We start from the raw sequence: 22,530 nt of genomic DNA on the forward strand, positions 1-22,530 counted from the left end.
ATTAATTCTGTAATCAGCTTGCAGGTGTTTATGGCATAAAGCAGGGGCCACACGGAGCGAAATTACATAATGCCATGGCTGATGTTTATTAAATATCAACTTTAGCTACTTACCATTTTTTTCTTTTTTTTGTTTTCCTTTACTTTGCATTGTCATTTAATCATTTCACATTAACATCCTTCCAGAAAGGAATAGACACAAAGGGGGGAAACAAAATATAAAAAAAAAAAATTCTTTTTTTTCTTTTCACATCATACTGCACAAATGAGAAGGAGACAATCTGTAGGAGAAATAAGAACGTATTGGCGAGAAGGTATAGATGTGCAGTGTGGCAGTGATATGAGTAGTAAATGCAAATTATTATATATAAATTATATATATAAAATTTTACACACTCAATAGAAGTACATTTTAAAATGAGCTCCAAAGTACCACTGCTCTTACACAGCAATATTCGAGGAAAAATTTATTCTATATACTTATGCATTTAATGTTCTCTTATAGTCTGTCAATTTCTAAACAGGATTTTTAGACAAGAATAAAGAAGAGCTGAAGCGCTTCACAAATCGATACTCCTGTTATAAATATCACCAGCCTCTCCTTGCTTCTTTTGGACTAGCTGGCCCAGTCAGAAGCATCCATTTATTTTGTGTAGATAAAGGCAAAAGTGACGACTCGGCTCAGAGGTTTCATGAGTGCTACTAACCTCTTCTCCACTAGCAACGTTTAGTTCAGAGCATTCATTTCTCACAGTAAATCAAAAGTGTGAGTCTCTATGAGGGAGAGCCATTTCAGGAAACACAGTAGGAACGACATGATGAGGAGTAGGGAAACTAAAACAGGAAACCGCTTCAGTTGTACAGACTCCTTCCTCCTGGCAGTTGAGATACAGTCCCACTGAATGATAAACAGACTCAAATGGATGACTGTATTAGGACAAAAGAGACACCAGGAACAAACACCACTGGAATGGAACTTTACAATACATGATTGTGCCCTGGCTTTCCCTCAGCATACAGCCATTACTGTTAGCATCACTAATCTCTGATCACAGGGCAATATGGGTTAAAGGCTTTAGGCTAAGCTTAGATCAGTTAAAATACTGATCTGGAAGAGATCATGAACATCACCGGCTCACTCCTGCATGATGGTAAACATTATCATAATCTCTTGATCTTGCCTCGTTACCTAGCCATTGGGCCACAATCAATCAGTCACCACAGTAACATATTGCACATCTCAATGTCCATATGTAAAATATAAGAGGTATTGTATACTGCATATTTTATAGTACACTACACCATCCCTAGCAGACATCAACACTTTGGGCCCAGGGGGAAAAAAAAAATTAATGGTACATAACAGCAAGGTAATTTGGAGGGAGCAGCATTTTCAGGAACAAACAAAACCTTCAACAATAGACAAGTTGTCGTCATCAGTCGCTACACTAATGAAAGAAAAATAACTCAAATCAGGCCACTGACTTGCAGATGAGGGAGAGAAAGCTGTGTGTGAAGCTGCCAGGGCAAGCGAGCAGACATTCACAGAAACATGCGGCTACGGCAGGCAGCACAATCAACAGAATTACAAAACGGGGTCAGTGACAAAGTTTCAAGCACAGCTTGTGTGCAGAAACTAATATCAAAAACAAAAAGAAACCCACCACCCCTAGAGAAGCGCCACATATTGCACTCATTCCCACTAGTTCATGAAGAACCAAAGACAATCACATACAATTGGCTACACTGCCCAAGAAGTTACTTAAAATCGCAAGAGACAAAGACAGAAATATGTCAGTGGTTCCAGCCAGAATGACAAAAAAAAAAAGTCTCAAATGATAATGATCAAGCATCCAGATCTAACAAAAAGCATTCGATCACTAGTCATTCTGTTGATTAGAATTTAAGCAAAATTAAAAAAAATTAATCTTTATATTGTCCAGTCTCTCAGTTCTTGGACAGCTACAGGAACAATCTCAGCTGCAATCTCCCTTTATAAAAGTATTTTGGAAGGACATCAGCATCCATGTTGGTATATAGCATGTTCATAATCCTCATCCCCGAGTCAAAGAACAAGAGAGAGAGACAGAGAGAGAGACAGAAAGAGAGACTGTGGGCATGTGCCGTCTCTCTGCACTAGCCGCAGTGTGCAGGCTGTTCTGGTGTCGTAAGGCCTAGTGCAGTTTGAGCTTAAAGGCAGAAAGCTCCATTGGCTGCAGGGTGATAACAGAGTTGTTGGATAGTGGAGTCTCCGAGTACATCAGCGTCAGCGACATGGGCTGCAACAACTGCAGGTCCAGACCCCGGAACAACCCCGACACGGCCAGCTAGAGACAAACCCAGAGCACTCTTATCAGACACAAGCAGGCACAGAGCATAAAGAATTCAGGAAATGCCTCAAGTTGGTATTGAGGTGGAAAAGCATCCTATTAAAGATGAAATTATAAAAACTGGCTATGAGAAAAGCTTATACTTTATAAAGAGTCCATTAGCATTTTTAAACCTTATTTCACCCTTCTCCAACATGTGCAATATCTACAGATCATGGACAGCTTTCCCTGTACTAAGATATAAAACATAACTCTTTACTTGAAACTTACGTATAAATGGAAATCTAAACTTCAGTTCTTAATCTAAATCGATAAACAAATTTCAGTGAAACAAGTATGTGGGACATGTGTTTTTAACTTCCTGACTGTGCCTGAGGTTGATAACCTCTGTGTTCAGGGAACACAATGATGAAAATGACACAGCTTTGATATTTAAATGATCTCATGTCTGTCTCACAATAGGACCTTGATTTGTAGTGTAATGTTTTGAATTCTTGTATTCAATAAATGTGTCAAAACCCCTGTGGTAATCACACACACATGAAAAGAATGACAGGTACAGATTAGGTTGAGAAACCTTTTAACAGTCCATTAAGTCATATATATTCTGCAGCATATAACTTCCCCTCTTCTCACTGTTCAATTTAATGCAACATATTGAAGCAGCTCTGGGTTTGTGCTGCAGGCACTAACCTTGCCCTGTGTGGTGGTGCAGTTGAATCCAGGGTTCTGGAGCTCGAGTCCACAATCTAGACCCAGCCGATGCAGCAGGAGAGCAGTGTGTGGAGATGGATCATTGGAATCCTGAAAAACATCCATAAAAACAATATTCCTAAGCATACATTTTGAAGTTTTTATAGGATTTTTATCTAAAAAAATAAAAAAAACTTAAATTTACATCTGCTGTTTTATGGATTCAGTAATGCATGAGTTACCAGTTTTGGATGCTCCTGAGGTTGAGCAGATGAAAGTCGCAGGGCATTGATGTGGCCAGTGGGGAAAAGGTGCGAAGAGGGGGAACGCCACGTTTCTTTGGAATGACAGGCAGTGCCAGCACCTCGTGGTTCAAAATGGCAGAAGTCATGTGACTCAGCAAAGAGGGAAAGCTGACCGGTCCACTGTCAACAGTCTATAAAAAAAGATTTCAGTAAGTTTACAGAATGCAAAGTATGAGCTAATTAAAACTAGAGACAACTAGATAATACCACAAAAACACAGATAATTATATTAATAATATTTCAGGTAAAAAAAAAAATACATTGTTAAAGTATACTTGCATTCTGCCACACTTTTATACAGAAACAATAAGATTTAAATACTTGTGGACACAATATCACACGGGAAAAATGGAACAGAAAGCAGCTAAGTTAATGGACAAGAAAGAAGTGCAACCTACTCATCTAAAGCTATGCAGCTGTGGTAACATTACCTCTTTCCTGCTGTCTCCTAAAACATGAGCGATGATTTTACTTATCATGTGGCTGATTTTTGCATAAGAGCCCACAGGCTGCATGCAATAAGAAGGAAGTGATTGAGAAAGAAAATGAGAGGAGAGTGATCAATAAAAACTGATGAGAATGACAAAAAATGTGAGACAGTTGAGGCACATAAAGAGACACAGACAATACCAGGTCCAAATGAACCACAGAGTCACATAAATACAAGATCATTTACATTTAAATTTCCAGCTCAGACCAGGCAAGAAAAGCCATCAGATCAGTGTGCATGACTGCTTCAATGGAAACAATCAAGGAATTCAAAGGAGGGAGCTCTAACTTCACATAAACTCACCTGCCATAGAACAAATGTCATCGCTACAGCTATAAGAGAAAGAGAAGAATGACACCTAGTGGCTGAGAACTTATTTCTCTTACTCTGCTGCCGCTGGATCTCCTCTCCAACAGGAGCCGGAAGCGGTTAGCTGTCCTCTTGTTATCCTTCAGACCTTGTCCCAGACCCCTGTTATCATCCTGCATCAATCTCCGGTCCAAAATCACCTCCAACTGACCTGTGGCGAACACGTGAACGGTACTAAAAATGTGAACTCTAATAAAACTACATTCAAAATATCATTATGTCCTACAAAGAGTACAATCTAAACAAACTGCATTGAGAAAGCCAGTGTACTGACCACTGGCAAGGCTGCTGACTCCCAGGGCCTGGGCTGTGTGCAGGGTCAGACGGTACTGGCTGTCCTGGATGTAGGCCATAGTTGGCATGGGGTAGAAGTTGGCCTGCAATGGTATCTTCTGGAAATACCTCCGAGGCTGGATCTGAGAGGAACAACCATTGCATGTCACTTCTGGCACTTCTGGCTGGTCCTTTTCTAGATGGTTGGCTTTTTTTAATCAAGAACCAGCAATATCATGGTTATGGAAATAGGTTCATTGTTGCCATGACAATAGCTCTGGGAGCTTAAGTTATGTGCATGACAATAATTAAAAAAAAGAGATGTAATCTGTGCAGGGGAGATTTTTGTTTGGGGGGTGGGAGGATTAAATATCGCAAGACTGAATGAGTGGAAATACAAGAAGTAAAAAAATATTAGTAAATCTATTAAGGGTTGTAATTATGTGAACCCTTCGAATAATAATAAAAAAATCCCATTAGCAACATCTGATAATGCATTTTCTCAGCTCATATACTGGTGAAAAAAGTGGGACAGTTCTTAAAAAGGTTCGTTAGTTCCTTGAACCTGGTCCAGTCACTCTGTGGAAAAGAAGCCATTGTTAAATCATGGGCTTATAACCATTAATAATAAATGGACCATTCGGTGTAAAGACTCCTGAGGTTTAAAAACTGCTTATGAACGTACAGTCAAATTGGCTTTTTTAATTAAAGTGGAAATGTACATGTAGAAACTATTGAAGGCAATAAAACTAGACATACTTTATACTAAAATAGGTTTAATTAGTATATTGGATATGATTACCTCAAATTTATTGGCAGTTGGAAGAAAGCAATACTATTTCAGGGACAGTGAGTGATGCTTTTGCAGAAGCTTGAGATGCTCATGGGGGTGGATGTTTACTGAATGAAGTGAATGAACATATGAATAAATGCTAACCTGGAAGCCATTAAGGTCTGTGTAGAATTTGTCCTCACTCTGGATGTCCGTGACCAAACGCATTGCCAATTCTTTATTATTCTGGTCCCTGATGTCCACCAAGGTGGTGATGTCCAGAGATAAACCATCTATACCTGAGGTGTACAATATACACATGTAAAAAATACAAAGAACTCCTGCTCTTTGCTTAAATGCAGCATGATTACATGACTCATTGTGTGTGTGTGTGTGTGTGTGTGTGTGTGTGTGTGTGTGTGTGTGCGGTTTTTTTTTTTACCCGGCACGTTGTGTATGCGGATCGTTTGCTGAAAGTGCTGGTAGTATGTGACCACCTCGGAAAAGAGAGGACCCTCTACAACACGCACAGTTGGAGGCTCTTTCTGTATGTATGGCTAAGAGAGAGTACAAAACATGATTTTCACACAGCAGGAGGCAAATTACTAGCTGCTCACTTGCTTTTATGAGTTTACTATTTGAAAGGGAAGAATTTGCATAGATTTTTATCCATCAATTTCTAACAATGATCACCAGTAGGACTGCATAGTTGCAGTAACTGTTTCTAAAAATGCAGGCAACAAAAGACATACTGTAGGCAGAAAAATACATATTGATATACAGAGATTACTCAAACACCAACTCAGACATACTAATATTTAGATACCACACTCTACGTTCATTCTTGCATTGAGGCTGTGAATGACTACACATATATATCACACTCAGATGTCAGCTAGATTCATTACTCCTTGATTATTATGATGATTTAATAACTGTCTAAAACTGATGAACCCTCATTTCCTTAGTTTCTACTTAAAGTTATTCAAATTAAACCACCTATCAGTTTTACTGAATGAGAAAGCTCTTAGAGTGATTATTTTGCTGAAAGGATGTTATACAGCTTGGGAAACTTGAGGTACTGACAGGATGAGGCATGTCTCCAATTCTTCAGCAAAAAAAAAAAAAAAACGCAAGATTAATTCGACAGCACAGATGTTATATTACAATCTAAAAAGTTGAGGACTTTGCAACTTTGAGGCAGGAGGCATGTTCTTGTCTGGTGATTGTTTTTCAGGGTCCAGCATGCTTGCTGCTGAACCTGTGTGTTTTTGCTTGCCTGTCTCTTAATGAAAATAAAATGGTAGACAAGCAATTGTCACCTCCAATGTAAAAAGTCCTTTATTCCACCCTTTCCAGCGCTCTTATAAATCAATTCCAAGTAAGACTGATTACCGTGGCAATACCATCTGGCAAAAAGAGGTATGCTCCGCTCTTGTCCTTGGAAGCCCGGGTTCCATATGTGAGGAATTGGATTTGCACCCTCACCTCCTGAGGGTCGTCCTTACGGCGGATACTCTGATACACACAGAGCAGAGAGCGGACACACAGAAGAGGAAGAAAAAAATCTATCATTTTTCATCAATGTTTTCATGCAATATTAGTATCCGCAAGGGTCATTAGAGATACAAATGTTTGAAAGCCGAGCTTTAACAATAAAGCAGCTAACAAAACAGACCAACTAGTTTACCAACACATTATCTAGTCTAATATTACTTATAATTACTGTTAAAGCAGAGAAGTAAAATGCAAATACACAAACATGCTGTTTGTGTGCGTTTTATTAATCAATTACCAAAACTGAGTAACTCAACAAACAAGGACATTGTCACTGAGGCAAAGTAGCACTGCTGTATAGATTCCCTGCCTGTGGTAATGTACAAACACATCGACCAGACATTTCTAGATAAGAATATTTGCATAATACTTTCTCAGACAGAAGGGTTATAATTGTAATGTCTATCTAGCCATACATACTAAAACAATAAAGATTATGCCATGGTGCTCTAAATGTCAAATAAAATACAACTCTTTCATTAACATGAATGTGCTGGTACATGGTGCCTTATGAAAACAATATATCTTACATGAGCATTTAGTTTCTTTCGTGTATGAACATTCTATTTGTTTATCACAGTCACAACTTATATGGGTATGCATTTGGATTTTCATTACTAATTTACTGTACAAACTGCAACAGCTCTAGCCAATCACTGTCAATGACCCTTACCATCATCTGCAGCTAAATGGTCAAGCCTGCACTTTGTTGTCCGTTAGGAAATTCTTAATAAAAATCTTTCCTAGAAACTTTTAGTGGCACGGAGAAGAACATGTTAAAATAGGAATCTCCATCTTGTTTTTTCACTTGTTTTTGTGACCAATATATCTACATCCTCAAGGAAAAATTCACTAGAACCTGCGCATTTAAATTTATAGCAGTGTGCAGTACATCCTAAGCACTTCAAGTTAAAATCTGGCATTAAATCCTCCAAGGTCTATAGGGTCTTTTATGGACCAATGTTAACACTGTACTAGACTTTTATGACTCCAGCCCCACTGGATTGATGGCTCACCTCCAACAGGCCTGAGGTGCCAGAGAAGCCCAACGTGAGAGATCGGGTCTGTATGTAGAAGGGCTGCGAGTCAGCCACCTGAGAGCGTATAGGAAGGGGATCCAAACTGTGCACACTCTGACTCTTCCCCGGAAGTCTCAGTAGTGTTTCAGAGCGTAAAGTCATAGGATTGTCGATGGAGTCGTGAATATGGAACACAGCCAATCCCATAGCAGGGAGACGGACCATAAAGGAAGCCTGTGAATGACCGGAAAAGAGAAGCAGGACAAAGTCAGATAAGCCTGAACATCTGGAGTCAGATGTGCACATATCATTAGAATTGTTTTCTATTTGTTCAATATAAAGTAAAAGTTCATATATATTATATTTGACAGTTATTTTAAAACCTCATCAAACTTCTTTAACTGCAAAAATGTTATGGACTTCAATTTATATTTTATATATATATATATATATATATATATATATATATATATATATATATATATATATATATATACCTGGTAGACTTCTCCATCCATCTGCACAGCTGAGCTCCACTGTGCACTGAGCTGGACTGGTAGGGTCTGACCATCCTCAGTGCGTACTCTGACCCGTGCTGAGTTCACCAGTACAGTGACCAAACACAGTCGCTCCTGCTCCACAGGGTTAAACAGCACAAGGTACCTAAACAAGAGAGACATAATGGCTATCTGTTGGTGATTGAGTACATAAGGTCAGAAGATAAGAGTGTTTGTAGTACTTCATGGGGTCCTTTCAGTTAAAGCTGGCTATTTATTAACCTGTCAGTGGGAGGAAAAAAATATCTGGCCCTCAAATTGCTTTGCATTCCACCAGCTCACTGACTAGCACTGCACACTGCTGATTCAAATGGAAACTATTGGGTATGAGATTTTCTTTTTTTAAATCCTTTTTTAAATATGTTACGACACTATCATAACATGTTCCTAAAGGATTACACAAGGGCAGACATGATATTGAACAGGACACAAATAAAGTGAAAATCATACATTTTTTTTATCAAATGATTCAATAAAAAAAAATTTGTAAAAATAGTGTTTAAAAAAATTTTTAGGATCCACTGCACTGGTTGCTAGAAAGTGAGAATCAAACGTCTTGTTGGTCTGAGGGATCATATTAAGTGGTTGACATACCTGGGAGAAGAGTCCAATTCAATCAGAGTACGCTGGGGTAAAGAGTCCTGTGTTGCACGTCTGTCATCCTACACTCACAAACACACCGAGAGTAGCTTTATTTTTAAATGGCTTCTGCTGAAATTGTTTATATAAAGAGATTTATAGTTGCTCTCTTTACCGTTTCCAGGAAGGGCTCAGTCTGGTAGAAGCGATACACATCTTTATTTTTCATTATGAGGAAATGTGCTGCATTAATGATCACTCTTTTTAAGCCAATAAGTGAACGCAGTAACCTGCATAAAAGAGAAAAAATGAAAACATTTTGGTTATATGGTCATTAGCAAAACTTGTAGTAGGTTTTCATTTTATTTAGCAAACACTATTTTACATTTGGGGTGATAAACAAAAAAACATTTTTTAGACTCTGACCTGGCGCCATAGTCAATGACAACAACCTCCTTTGCAGTACCAGTGATTGCATCATGATGCTGGAAGAGAGCAACGCTTCGCCTAGCATCAGTCAAGAGGGAGTAATCCGAGATGGGGTAGCGCCCTTCCATTCCTGCATGGCGTGCATGCGCAACAGCCAAACTGTAGAGAATCTCTGCACCCCTGAAACATTCCACAAAATGTATAAACTGATGCATATTTCTTGACAATTCAGTTTTGCTAAAAATTTTGTGACATCAGCTTTGTACCATGGAAGGACCAGAATTTTTTGCTTAAAACTAAATAATAAAGAAAATCCTTGCAATCATTGTGGTGCATATGGTTTAGTAAAACACCATTTCTAGCTTTTGCTTAGGAAGCTATTGCAACAGCCTAAGCAACAGCAGTGGGAAATAACTCTAGAAGCTATCATCACCAATAACCAATAACAGCTTTAAAAAAGCGATAATTATGAGCACAGGTTCACAATGCTTACGCCAGACAAAGAGACAAGGGAGTAAACAGCAAATGCCTTAGGCCACCTGGCAATACAAATTCCTTTCTGCCAACTAAAAAAAGTCTTAGCCAAAGCATTAATTAAATCACTAATTTCAATATCCATTATACGATTCTTGCTTTTGTGTGCAAATTTGGCAGCACATGACTAGACAATGAGCCAGAAAAGCAAAACAAAAAAAAAAAGATACTTTTCATGCACTGACTGAGCACAGAATGTGAATAAATACTTGTCAACTAACCTAAGATGAGATTCGATTACACGGTCTAGGTTTTTGTAGAATGGTCTAGAAGTGTAGTAGCCACTCCAGTAATGATCCTCCCGGTCAGCATAAGCAAAGAAATCTCCACTCAGTATAGGGTAACCAGGCGGTCTCATCCCATGACCCACTCCATTAGCCTTATATACAGCAGTGAAGTAGTCTGATAGTGTGCCAAACTGGGCCTGAAAACAGAGAACTCTATGATTAACAGCAAAACAGCAAATAAGAAAAAAAATCTGAATAACCCTACAAACACAACAATGCACATGCATATAACAAGGTTTATGTCAGCAATGTAAAATTTTGCACAATGTATACAAAGGAGGGAAAAAAAGCAAACAATAAAGACTGCAATCTGACAATTAGAAAATTTCATTTCTTATCAAATACTTATAACAGGGACAGAATGAGTCAGGACAGTCTGTTAATAACAGCTTGTTATAGTAGTATACCAGTACTTACTTTTACATGCAATTCTGGATGAGAGTTCATGTAATCAAAAAGCTTCTGGTAATTTAAATATTGTTGGTCCCATTCTAGGGCTTTATCATAGCGAAAATCATCTCCCAATGGAACTAGCAAAACTTTGCTACGGTAAAGCTTAGACTTCTTGCGATACTGGTCCAAAAGTGCTTGAACCCTGGGATATAAACACAAATGAGTTGTTAACAGTGCACTTTCATCTCACAGCAATATTAATGGGTTGTAATATAAAGTGGATCGTACATTTATTTAATAAACAAAACTGTGATTCAGAGACCTTCTTTTTCTTCTTCTTTCGGCTTCTCCCATTAGGGGTCGCCACAGGGGATCATCCGTCTCCATACCCCCCCTGTCCTCTACATCTGACTCTTTCACCCCAACTACCTGCATGTCTTCCCTCAAAACATCCATAAACCTCCTACTACGACTACAACTAGTTTCTGATCCTGTCCATCATCGTCACTCCCAACGAAAACCTCAACATCTTCAGCTCTGCTACCTCCAGCTCCACCTCCTGTCTTTCACTCAATACCACTGTCTCTAAACCATAATCATCTCTGAACCATAGTGATTCAGAGACCCTAGTAAGATATTACCTCTCGGCTACATTATCCTCCGAGATGGCCCGTGGGGGCACCTTCCAGGGACAGTTGATTCTGCTGCCTGGCAGCCTCTTAAAATCAAACTGACAGCAGATCTTTGGGTCAGGGCCACATGTGTGAGGCACATCATAGCTGTAGAAGGGCATCATGTGGCAGAACAGATCGGTGCCTGACTCAGGATCTGTTACAAAAAATAAAAAAATAAAAAGATTTTTCAGTGTCACAAACTAAACTAAACTAAATCTCTGCTAGAAACAATTTACACCTTCAAAAAACTTTTTCCTGCATACATGGATTCTAAAGTAAAATATTTTGGACTTGCAATAAACCTTTGTTTGGACATGGGCAGAAGCAAAAACATAAATGATAACTGAGCACAAGCAAAGTTGTAAAATATTGTACAAGCAGAGATCTTTACAACTTCCCTTTTAATTCCTTGTTTATATTATTAATGGTCACATGTTCAAATAAGTGTAAAGTGTAAGGCGTAAAAATGTTTTTGTGGACGCTCACCCCAAGCCTGTCTCCACATGAACTCCAGATTCTGTGTAGAGGAAAAATGCTTCTTAATAGAGTAATGGATTCTCTGAATCAGCATGCTGGTCAGGTTGGCTTTCTTCAGTAAGTAAGGCATGGTGGCACTGTGACCAAAAGGGTCAATAGCCCACCCTGAACGAGGAGTTATACCTGAACACATACATCACATAAAAATAAGTTCAACAAGACCATCACAAATAAAACTGCTGTTCTCCAACTGTACATACAGCAAAATATATACAATACACTAGCTACAATGGTGTTCTTTAAACATCAACTATTATACATTATTCTGTAAACACACCTAAGTTTTTTTCCAGCCACTGATGCCCTTCAATAAGCTGGTCAATCATGGCAAAGTAGTGACTATTGGCCTCATCTGTCATTACCCATCCTCCTGTCACTATCTCCAGCTGCCCTCCCAGAATCAATCTGGCAAAAAAGATTTTAAAACACAGATTAGATTAGCAGGTGCGGAAAAACCTCCATTTATATAAGGCCACTGAGATGTAACTTACTTGCGCATGGTTTCCTGTTTGCTACTGTCAACATTCTCCCACCATTTGACAAAGTATGATATCTCAGACCAGATAAACTTCCTGCGTGGATCCTCTGAAAGCTTGACCACTATGTTGTTTAAAATATGTTGTGTCTGGTCATAAAAATATTTGTCAAATGTTTTGACCCAACCTGGCAGTGCAAAAGAGTGATCATTAGTGACATTCATCGCTTTATCCCATGGACTACATGCTCTTTTTATATGACTGAAAACAACACAGGGAAAAAGGCATTAGGGAAGCCACACACTAATTTTGTTAAGTAAATCGAATATCATAGCAAAGTTGTATGGTAGCCTTATGTTTAAAATAGGATAAGAGAGAACTTACATAGCATAAGAGTCCATTCAACAAGAGACACTTCTCATTTGTACAAGTAGCAAATGCCATGCAAATACAGGCGAGCAGACGCAGCATACTCTTAAAACTTAGAAAGGTGCGTTGTATTTGGACCTTTATAGGCTATTGTTTGTATCATTGTCAAAATATACCTTTTTATAGTATTAGGTGAATGACAAAGTGACATTGGTGTATGGGTTAAAAAGTTTAAAACTCAGGTGTCAGCACAAACAACAGGATCAGCAGGCTGTCTGTCTGTGACACAAACTATTGCAGCTCTGGTGAACCAAATTACATCAACAGCCAACATTCAGCATGCAGACAAAACTATTTAATAAAGAGAACTGATTCCAATGCAGGGATCAAAATGCCCCAACACAAGTGTTAACTTGTAAGTTGGAAAGAACATTTTTAATAAGTAGGAAAGAGGATTTGCATTCTAGGCTTCTAGGAGTGATATTCTGAGTTAATTCCATAGTAACCAGAGGACAGATAGAGTAGCTCATTATGTGCCTAGTGTAGCTACAGTATTCCTCACAGCTCACAAATACTCCAACTTGCACAAAGCCACCGTGTGCCCTACTTTACCTACAGTGCACCTGTGTGGGGAACAGGCTGCTGAGTATCTGTTTCATTTACACAAATGCAGAATATGTAAAGCCTATATAATATTGTATTGCAATATTGTAAGCAAATTTAATAAAATGTGCTAACAATAGACATACTAATAACACAGACATGATTGTATTTGAAGCTTTTATGATACCACTAATTAAAACCTAATAATGATTTTATTTTTACCTACCTGGGTCATTGTGAGAGTGGGGCACTACAAACACTTGTAGGGGTTCATTGTCCCATTCATTGGGCTCATATGTGATATCAAAGCCCTGCTTCCATACTCCTCCATCCACATTATCAAAGCTCAGCAGAGAGTACACATCCAGCATCTACACACAGGGAAAAACAGAAACGTTACAATAACAAACTAATATTAAGCTTAATATCAAACATTTTCTCCCTGCATCAAGTATTAGGGGAGGACGCGTTCTGTTATGCCATATTTCATTTTAATAGCAGAAGAGCAGCTGTGATTCACACCCATGTTTACTCAACCGTGCTATGCTGTGTGTAGCACATCCTCTCCCTGCTTGCGTTTGTTGGGTGTTTTTTGGGATATTTAAATGTTTAAAAATCAATTAAAGGCTTCCTTCTCATAAAGTCCTTGCTATATTTACTAAAAACAGAGAGCAAGCCAATTTTTACTATACTGCAACTATAGTAAAAAAGTTGCGAGTGGACACACACCCCTACTTAAAAATGTCTCTTCATTTTAAATTATAGTACGAAAAATTATGTTACAAAAAAATGTAAAAAAAAATAAAAATTTGTGTTTACTCATGTTAAAAAATGCAGGGTGCACATGGTGCAACAGAAGCTGCTAAAGTGATTTCCACAGTCATGCTAAATAGAAGCCTGTCTCAAAACACAGGCACTGAAATTAGTGTCTTTAGAGCACTTGCCTGCAGGTCGCTCTGGCTATGGCGGCCCAGTGCGAATTGGCAGTCTTGGGGTTTAATATTGAGGACGGTATGCCTTCCATCAAAAGGCAGCACCCAGGAGCCATTGGCACTGCGAAATGGAAGTTGTCCACTGGGTGAGATGCCGCCTGTGTCCGTAAGCTCCAGAACAGAGTCTTTAATGTGGCTGATGATTTGGTGGTTCTCCTCCAGAAGCTGCTCCAGCTGCTCAATGCGATTCTGCAACACCGAAATCTGGCTCTAAAATTAAAAAGGGAGAAGAAATGTTTAACCTACCATCGCAGTACAAACACACATTTTCTACAGGAAAAGATGGGGTCCTGGCAGGTCATGTACATCACAGTGTCTATATTCTTTTTCATTAAATACTAATAACAGATATTTGAATACAAGTGGACACAAACTCATCTACTGACTAACCAACTGTCTGATCAGGCGTGAACATTGTTTCTAAAACATTAAGAGTGTTTGGATTGTAATTTAAATTGTTTATTTATAGCCACTTTCTGTTGTGTTTGTGTGTCAGGACGAAGCTTTTAGCAGGACGTGTCGATAATATTGGTGTGTGGCAAAAAATATACTCCATTTCTAAAAAAAAAAAAGCATTAAGATACACAATATATATTAAAGTATACAGGTTTCTAATATAATAATCTAAATATTTTTAACTGAAAAATTCTAATAAAATCTGTAATGTTTTTTTCAATGAGTGTATGATTATACTATGTATGTTCTTTTCTTTCCTTATTTCTTACTTTTATATTTTTGATTTAACAATTTATGTTCTGAGATTCTTTTCAGCTCACCAGTAGTAGATATTTGAGGCAGCCTTTCTGTCTGCTCAAACCAGTCTGTATAATTTTTCTACTCTCCCTCTCATAGGCTTTAAGAGAATAAAAATTTTGTTATATAATTCTAGCAAAGTTCTTATTGTCCTCGAAAAAGGCTGTTTACAGTCGACTTTAAAATAAACTTTTAATTAAACAAGAAAAACCTTTCGATTGTGTTGTGAAAAAGAAACAGAAATGATGTGTTTGGGTACCATTCAAATGTTCTTTCTATTATTGTGACAGCCATGTTTGTCTTCACCAGTATTCTGAGTTCATGCAAATCAAAGATTTGCATCAAAGACACTTACAATTGCAATTCATATGAGCAGTTAAAGCATAAGGGTTGAGCCTTGCTGTCCTCAACATGCTGCAATCTACAAGACCTGAATAAGAGTTCACAGAACCAGCATTTTAGCCTACTTTGGAGCTCTACTGACTTATATATAATTATGACTTCATTACAGAGCTCATTATGTCTAAGCCAATCATTTTTCCTAAATCAGAGACTGTGTTTATTTAATCCAAGATTGGTGGAAATTCTATATGTATTTTTTTTTTTATATAAAGAATTTGTATTAGATTTCTGTTTTCTTATGTCAAACCTCTGTTGCTAGCAGTGTTAAATTTTTTACAGACAAAATTGCACATATTACACAAACAGACAAAGCTGTTGTGTAAAAAACAATATGTAAGTGCCAGTGGTTTTTGTTTGGTTGTTTGTGTGTGCAATGTGCAATTCTGTCAGTAAAAAATTTACTAAAACAAATGATAAAATGCTATCAGCACACACTCACACACTCACACACTCACACACTCACACACTCACACACTCACACTCTCACACACTCACACACTCACACACTCACACACTCACACACTCACACACTCACACACACTCACACACACTCACACACACCTCACACACACACTCACACTCACACACTCACACACTCACACACACACACACACACACACACACACACACACACACACACACACTCACACACACACACTCACACACACACACTCACACTCACACACACTCACACACACTCACACACACTCACACTCACACACTCACACTCACACACACACACACTCACACACACACACTCACACACACTCACACACACTCACTCACACACACTCACACACACTCACACACACTCACACACACTCACACACACACACACACACACACACACACACACACACACACACACACTCACACACACTCACACACACTTCAGTGTTCTTACCCTTGGGAAGTTTCCCCCATTCTGTCTCCGGGATGGGTCATGCTGGACACGATCCAACATCAGATAAAGAGAAAAGACAGCCACACAGAAGATGGCCCCGCCGCACACAGTCACCTGCTTTTTCAGTTTCATCCTGTCCTTTTAGCCAAACAATGCTGCAGCAGGGGCAGGCGTAAAGATAAAAACTGTTTTACCTATTCACAACTTGGTTTGGAAAGAAATATCATAAAAAAGGTGGAAATCCGTTAGCATGCAGGGTGCGCCAGAAGGTCAGGCCTTGTCAGCAAGACTTGTCCATCCCTTTGCATATCCATAGAGCTCCAGTCTTAAGGGCAGGGGTCAGTTTGGTGCTCAGAAACAAAAGTAAAGTGATAAGTCAAATACATACAAAGCATTGCCAAGGCTGTGGCCCTCGTCCTCAAATCATTCAAATCCACAGGAAATGAGAGGGGAAAAAAAAAAAAAAGCACAAGGGCCAAACAGAGGCAGTCCAAACAGGGAGCCTAGTGTTGCTCAACAGTGTGTGTACACGTTTGCTTGTGCAATCCTTTTGACTCAAAGGGCTCAAAGTGGAGACAAAGTAATCACAGTGAATGGAGGTTTACACAAAGCAGCACAGAGAGGATGGCTGAGTGGGTAAAAACACTTGTTTTGTCACATTGACTCTTTAGCTTGACTTTTTCTTAAACTTAGGGAATGCTGACTGTGATGAATAAAGTCATACTTCTAAAGCAAAAAAAAATTCAATGCTAAATATATCCCTACATTAAAAACAATGATAAGCAATGAATGGCTCTTTTTACACACAGTGGAAGAAAAAGACGAATGAGACAGACACTGTCTTAAGCACAAAAGAGACGTCAAAATCAATGAAAGCAGAGTGGTCCAGATTTGGCAGCTCCGTCAAACAGGTGTTCCTCTTTCCTTCATTTAAAAATCTAATATGATCTTAATCTCCTTGGCTCAGACTTGGGCGCTCACTTAGTCAGCCCCAGGAGGGATTTGAGATTATTCCAACATTCAAATTGGCTTGGCTAAAAGCTAAACAAGCTTCTGTTTCGCATCAAAAAATATCTCTCCAGCCAGCTACATAAAACTGAAGAGGCAGTACAGGTCAAGTTCTAAAGCATCTATAATTATAAATCTAAATTGCTGTCAGCCTGACTTAAATCAGTCTCTCTGGGCACATTAATCCAGAGTTCTTTCCTCCATCATGCCACGATGTTACGCTCCAGTGCCGACATCGAGAACCATCATAGCAGAGGAAGCACCTGTGAAAACAAAAGCTGCATGTGTCAAGTGAGCTTCCTGCTGCTTTCCTGTCTAAAACATTATGTAGTTATTCAAAGAGGTTTAGGAACACAAGTGACCAATAAACATTTGCAAAATGTCATACAAGAGAAGGTAATATGAGCTTAAACTCGATTATCCTCCAATTGTTCAAATCTTTTACTCCTACAGTTCATCAACTCGATTGTTTTTTAGTTGAACAAGAGTGTAACTTGTATCCGTTAAAAAAAACACTGGCACTGTTCCATCCATTCTGTTTAATTCATGTATGTGTATATACATATATATAATTTTTTGCTAGTGTATATATCAGATTATATAGATCAGGTTCTAAACCACCTTAAATTGTTTATTGTTTACTGTTTCACTGTTTACTGCCATAAGCATTTTTTTGTATATGCATATTTTTCTCTCACATATATATCTAACTTTATATCTTATATATTCTTATTTTTTATATGATATAGTTTTTATGCTTTATTTATCTTTTGTTTGTCTTCTTTTGTTTTGTATTATTTTTCTCCCCATCCTATTCCCCCATGCCGGACTGCTGTAATAAGCATTTCACTGCATGTCGTACCCTGTATGTGTGTGTATGTGACAAATAAAATTTAATTTGATTTGAGATTATATTTAAATATACTTTTTTTTATTGTACGGTACTATAATTTTTTACCTTTATATTGTATTTCCTTTCATGTTTACAAGTTGTCAGTCGTAAAAAGCATTTCACTATATGTCATATGTCAATGTTTATGTGACAAATGAAATTTGATTTTTAAACAAAGTTGATATATATATATATATATATATATATATATATATATATATATATATATATATCTCAACTTTGTTTAAAAACAAAGTATATATATATATATATATATATATATATATATATATATATATATATATATATATATATATATATATATATATATATATTTGCAGAGGATTCAGAGCCTATTCTGTAAACTCTGAGTGCAAAGCAGCAGAATGTGCCCTGTATGAGACGAGAGTTCATTACAGTGCACAATGCACACATACACCTGCATTCACCACACTCATTCACACCCAGGGGCAATTTAGGAGTAGCTGTTATTCTTCCACAGAAAGAAAAACCAGACACCTGGAATTAGGACAACTGGTAGAACAGGAAAAACCCCACTCAGGCAAACATGTTTATTAAAACACAGCACATTTTCAGATGAACATTTACACCGGATCACAGTATTACTGAAGCTGCTGAAAGCTTATTGTAGTCATGACTAATTTGGTGTAGTTAAAAGCTTTCATATATTATATATTTGTCATAATTGGAAAACATATTATGCAGTACTCATGACCATAATCACCCATTTTCCAAAAACGATCATGTATGCAATTGAACAATGAAATATTAATAAAGGCAGTTTAATGTAGGCAGTCAGCAATGAGCAATATAACGATATTTCATACTTAATGCGGGTTTAAAAATAGATTTTAATTTAATGACTGTAGTTTAATATTATCTAGTTAAAGTTGAGATTATATGATAGATAGATAGATAGATAGATAGATAGATAGATAGATAGATAGATAGTTAGTTAGTTAGTTAGTTAGTTAGTTCACAGTAATAACACTGCTCCAGACCCTTGACTTTGGTTAGTTTGTATATTTCCCAAATGTCACTAAGTGACAGTCCTGTTAAAGCTTCATAGACCAGGGCTATCTATCTATCTATCTATCTATCTATCTATCTATCTATCTATCTATCTATCAATCATATCTCTTTGCCATGAGTTACATCGAGAGAGAAAAAACAACATGCTCGAACCAAACTAGGGCAGGTCACTTATATAGTATATCCTTTAATAAGCCTGGTATATGCCCTGGTATTGAGTGAGAGTCAGAGAGACTCCACTATACCGCTGTCTGCTAGCTTGCTAATGAACAACAGCTTCAACCGCACTCACTTCCTTCCTATTTCACACTGCCCGAGCAGCTTAAACCCCGCGCAGATAACCTTACCTGCTGACTGCTATGAACAGCCGCCGTGGTCATGGCCGCACGCTTTCCCCGCACACCGAGACGAGCACAGTCGCCTGCGAAAGCCGGAACCAGGTGTTTACCAGCCCGTGTAATCCAACCAAAAGCACCTCTCAACCGTAAGCTCGTCGTCCTGTGAGCTTCTGTACTGCGCATGCGCGAGCGCGTCGTCACGCGAGGCGCGAGAGGCATTATGGGGTGACGAGGCGCCGTGGGATTGGATAGAATACCAGCGGTTCCGTCCCAAACCGGACTCTGAACCGAAACTATCGGACCTGCATATTCATCTCATACTTCACGGAGTAAGCTTATATGTAGTGCCCAAGTGTAAAGTAGTGCTCCTCAACCTTTTTTTTTTTTAAACGGACCTCAGACCCTTTTCACAGAACACGTTTCCCAATATGATCATATGCAATAACATGCAAATTATATTACAGTAATACAGATTAGATGTTTTAATTATTACATATATATTGATAATATAACTCAACCCACCATAATGCAGAATCAGTGCGAGTTTTTTATTATCGATGCATAGAAATGAGATATCAGTCATTTTTTTAATAAAACAGTCAATAAAATTGAAAATAAAATACAAGGTAAAAAACATTCTTGCTGTAAAACACAGAGAAACTTTGCGTATGGTATATTTATAATACACAATTCTACTTTATGAGTATCTAATACAAAATGTAAGTTTAACTGATATGTAGTACTCAAGGAGTACTACAATCTACTACGTTTCAAAAATAAATGTAACGAAATGTGAAATTATAAATGATCACTTAAAGCACAATTCCCTTCAAATTTACTAATGTGTGAATATCACCAATACAATGCTTTATACTCTTATTTGCATGTCTTTATTTGCATTATATTTAATATACATATATTCTTATTTGTATTGCCTTCCAAAGTCTAGATAGCTTATATAAAAGATATATAGTTTTGTTGCTATCGATAAAACTCCAATGAAAAGCTAGCATTAAAGGGCAGCCATTATCTCTGCTGCAATGACGAGGGCCTGTGAGAGCCCGAGTACTGATTGCATAACACTCAAATAAGATTGCCTAATAAAACCAAGTTATTGAGAATTTTTATAAATTTTTTTTATTTTTTTATTATTATATTTGTGTAAATCTGTCTCTGTCTGTCCGGTGCCTCAACCGCACTTCACCTCACTGGATTGTGACTGGTAATACTGAAATGTAGTAGGTTGAAATAATTATTTTTATACTAACAAATTTAATTAGAAATGCTTTAAGGAGAAATGTACTGTATATAAAATGCCCAGGAGCCCATTCTGATTACTGTGTACAGGCTTTGGACAGATAAGAAAAGAAAAAACCTGCAATATTTGTAACAAATACTTCGAAGGTCTTAATAAATTGGTTAAGGATAAGAATTCAGATTTTTTTTCCTCAGATATAATATAAGTACAAGCATTCATTTAAAAAAACGCTAAAATAAAGTCTAAATACTCTAAATACTAAAAAGTAGCAAAGTACGGTTGCTTGAGCATTTTCCTTCAACATGCACAAGCTTAAAATTCTTAGTTTGCAGATTCATACAGATGTTACTTATTCCAAAGAGCATAAATTTACATAAATACACATAAACATACTGAAATCATATAGACTCGTGAGGTATCTGTACAGCATTGTGCAGAACTGCAACATAACAACATTTATATTTATTCATCTGCTGTAACTGCTCTGTCATGTTCAGGGTTAGTTATGGAGCCTATCCTGAAAACACTGGAAACAAGACAAGGAAATTAACCCTAAATCCAATGCTAGTCTACTACAGGGCTACAACTCATTCACAGCAATTCCTTACATCTATACTCTTGAACAGTGTGTGTAAAAAACTCACACAAAAAAAGTTAACTATTTGGTTATGGAAAACACTATGAAGAGCTGTGCAATGGATTTTGCATATGCTATAGTTAAATGAGTCTGGGTAATAAAAACAAGGCACTAGGAGTTTCAGCCAATGTAAAGTTGTAACATTAGCTTTAAATACAAAACTCAGGTTACGAAAAAAATTACCAGTGATAAATCAGTTTACTGTATAGTAGGAAAAGTAAGAATATAGACACTGTAAGCCATTATGCAATCATGCATCATGCAAATGCTATTCTGAAAACAGAATAGAATGAGATTAAATGAGGATGTAGGATGAGTTAGGTGGAGTCAGATGAGTCCTACTTCTTTCACAAGTCCACATAAGCACAATACTGTTTCATTTACTGTTTTACTGTTTAATTTTGATTTAATGCCTTTATTGTCTCCACATTTACATGGGTTTCTTCCAACTTATCTGGTTTTCTTCCGTCTCTGTTGTACTGCTTAAGTAAATAGTAAATTGCCCATTAATGTGAATAAGTGCACCATAACCGCAAACCGGCGTTTCATCTTAGTGATGAGCTCATGTCTAGTTTAAACACTTTCCATGGCAAGGTTAAAGCAGTACAATTCCTTCATGAAGAAAAGCACCTTGTCTGCATTTTCAATCAAACTTGATGCAACCTCTTGCAGATCAAAAGACAAGTATATGTTTATACTTCCAATAATTCCAATCCAGCTCTTCGAAGAAATTTATAATAATCACTCAAATAAATGACAAACGCTTGTGAACTGTTCCCTATATTGCTTTAGTGTGTACTCAGAATATATTGCCCAAAATAGGGTAAGGAGAAACTAAGTTTGTGTTTTAGATTTTTTTGATTTATTGCTTGCATCTCTTGGAAAATTCTAAAGAGGCTCTCATTCTATCGTTTGGGGACATGGCTTTCTTTTGTACCTAAATAGAAAGGAATTAATAGCATCTGTCTTGCAGACCCAGTTGTGTGTTGCAAATGGGTCAGAATGATAGAATGAGAATATTGTTTCTATTGATTCAGCCAAGCAAGTA

At 37.6% G+C, this 22,530-nt stretch overlaps 1 protein-coding gene across 3 annotated transcripts; it reads right to left on the bottom strand.

Annotated features, from left to right (window-relative positions):
• Window positions 1-62: 62 nt before the first annotated feature.
• man2a2 (mannosidase, alpha, class 2A, member 2) lies at window positions 63-19,764 on the bottom strand. 3 transcript variants are annotated; one of them, XR_006927221.1, is made up of 24 exons: window positions 19,597-19,764; window positions 16,297-17,567; window positions 14,190-14,447; window positions 13,472-13,616; window positions 12,289-12,460; window positions 12,075-12,202; window positions 11,747-11,920; window positions 11,228-11,414; window positions 10,611-10,788; window positions 10,128-10,330; window positions 9,370-9,552; window positions 9,119-9,233; window positions 8,959-9,026; window positions 8,305-8,470; window positions 7,805-8,041; window positions 6,627-6,749; window positions 5,674-5,788; window positions 5,397-5,530; window positions 4,461-4,602; window positions 4,204-4,337; window positions 3,759-3,836; window positions 3,265-3,458; window positions 3,023-3,133; window positions 63-2,326 (listed from the first exon to the last, which is right to left on the bottom strand). XR_006927221.1 is itself a non-coding variant. In XM_046860018.1 (23 exons), exons 2-23 carry the CDS (start codon window positions 16,426-16,428, stop codon window positions 2,174-2,176), a joined length of 3,480 nt encoding a protein of 1,159 aa, XP_046715974.1. In that variant the 5' UTR covers window positions 16,429-17,567; window positions 19,597-19,764; the 3' UTR covers window positions 63-2,173. The 3 variants fall into 3 exon arrangements, 1 of the variants encoding a protein (XP_046715974.1); XR_006927222.1 differs by lacking the exon at window positions 3,759-3,836 and having other exon boundaries at window positions 19,597-19,763; XM_046860018.1 differs by lacking the exon at window positions 3,759-3,836 and having other exon boundaries at window positions 3,023-3,161.
• Window positions 19,765-22,530: the final 2,766 nt, after the last annotated feature.

This window comes from Silurus meridionalis, chromosome 10 (genome assembly GCF_014805685.1).
Source record: "Silurus meridionalis isolate SWU-2019-XX chromosome 10, ASM1480568v1, whole genome shotgun sequence".
NCBI lineage: Eukaryota > Metazoa > Chordata > Actinopteri > Siluriformes > Siluridae > Silurus > Silurus meridionalis.

Excerpts from the sequence above, each read along its gene's own strand:
- man2a2 (XM_046860018.1), bottom strand. The coding sequence starts at position 16,428 with ATGAAACTGAAAAAGCAGGTGACTGTGTGCGGCGGGGCCATCTTCTGT. Across the intron at positions 4,338-4,460 it reads AGTCAGCAGCCTTGCCAGTG|GTCAGTTGGAGGTGATTTTG; the intron begins GTCAGTACACTG and ends TGTTCGCCACAG. Across the intron at positions 3,459-4,203 it reads GGAGATCCAGCGGCAGCAGA|ACTGTTGACAGTGGACCGGT; the intron begins GTAAGAGAAATA and ends CTTTTTTTATAG.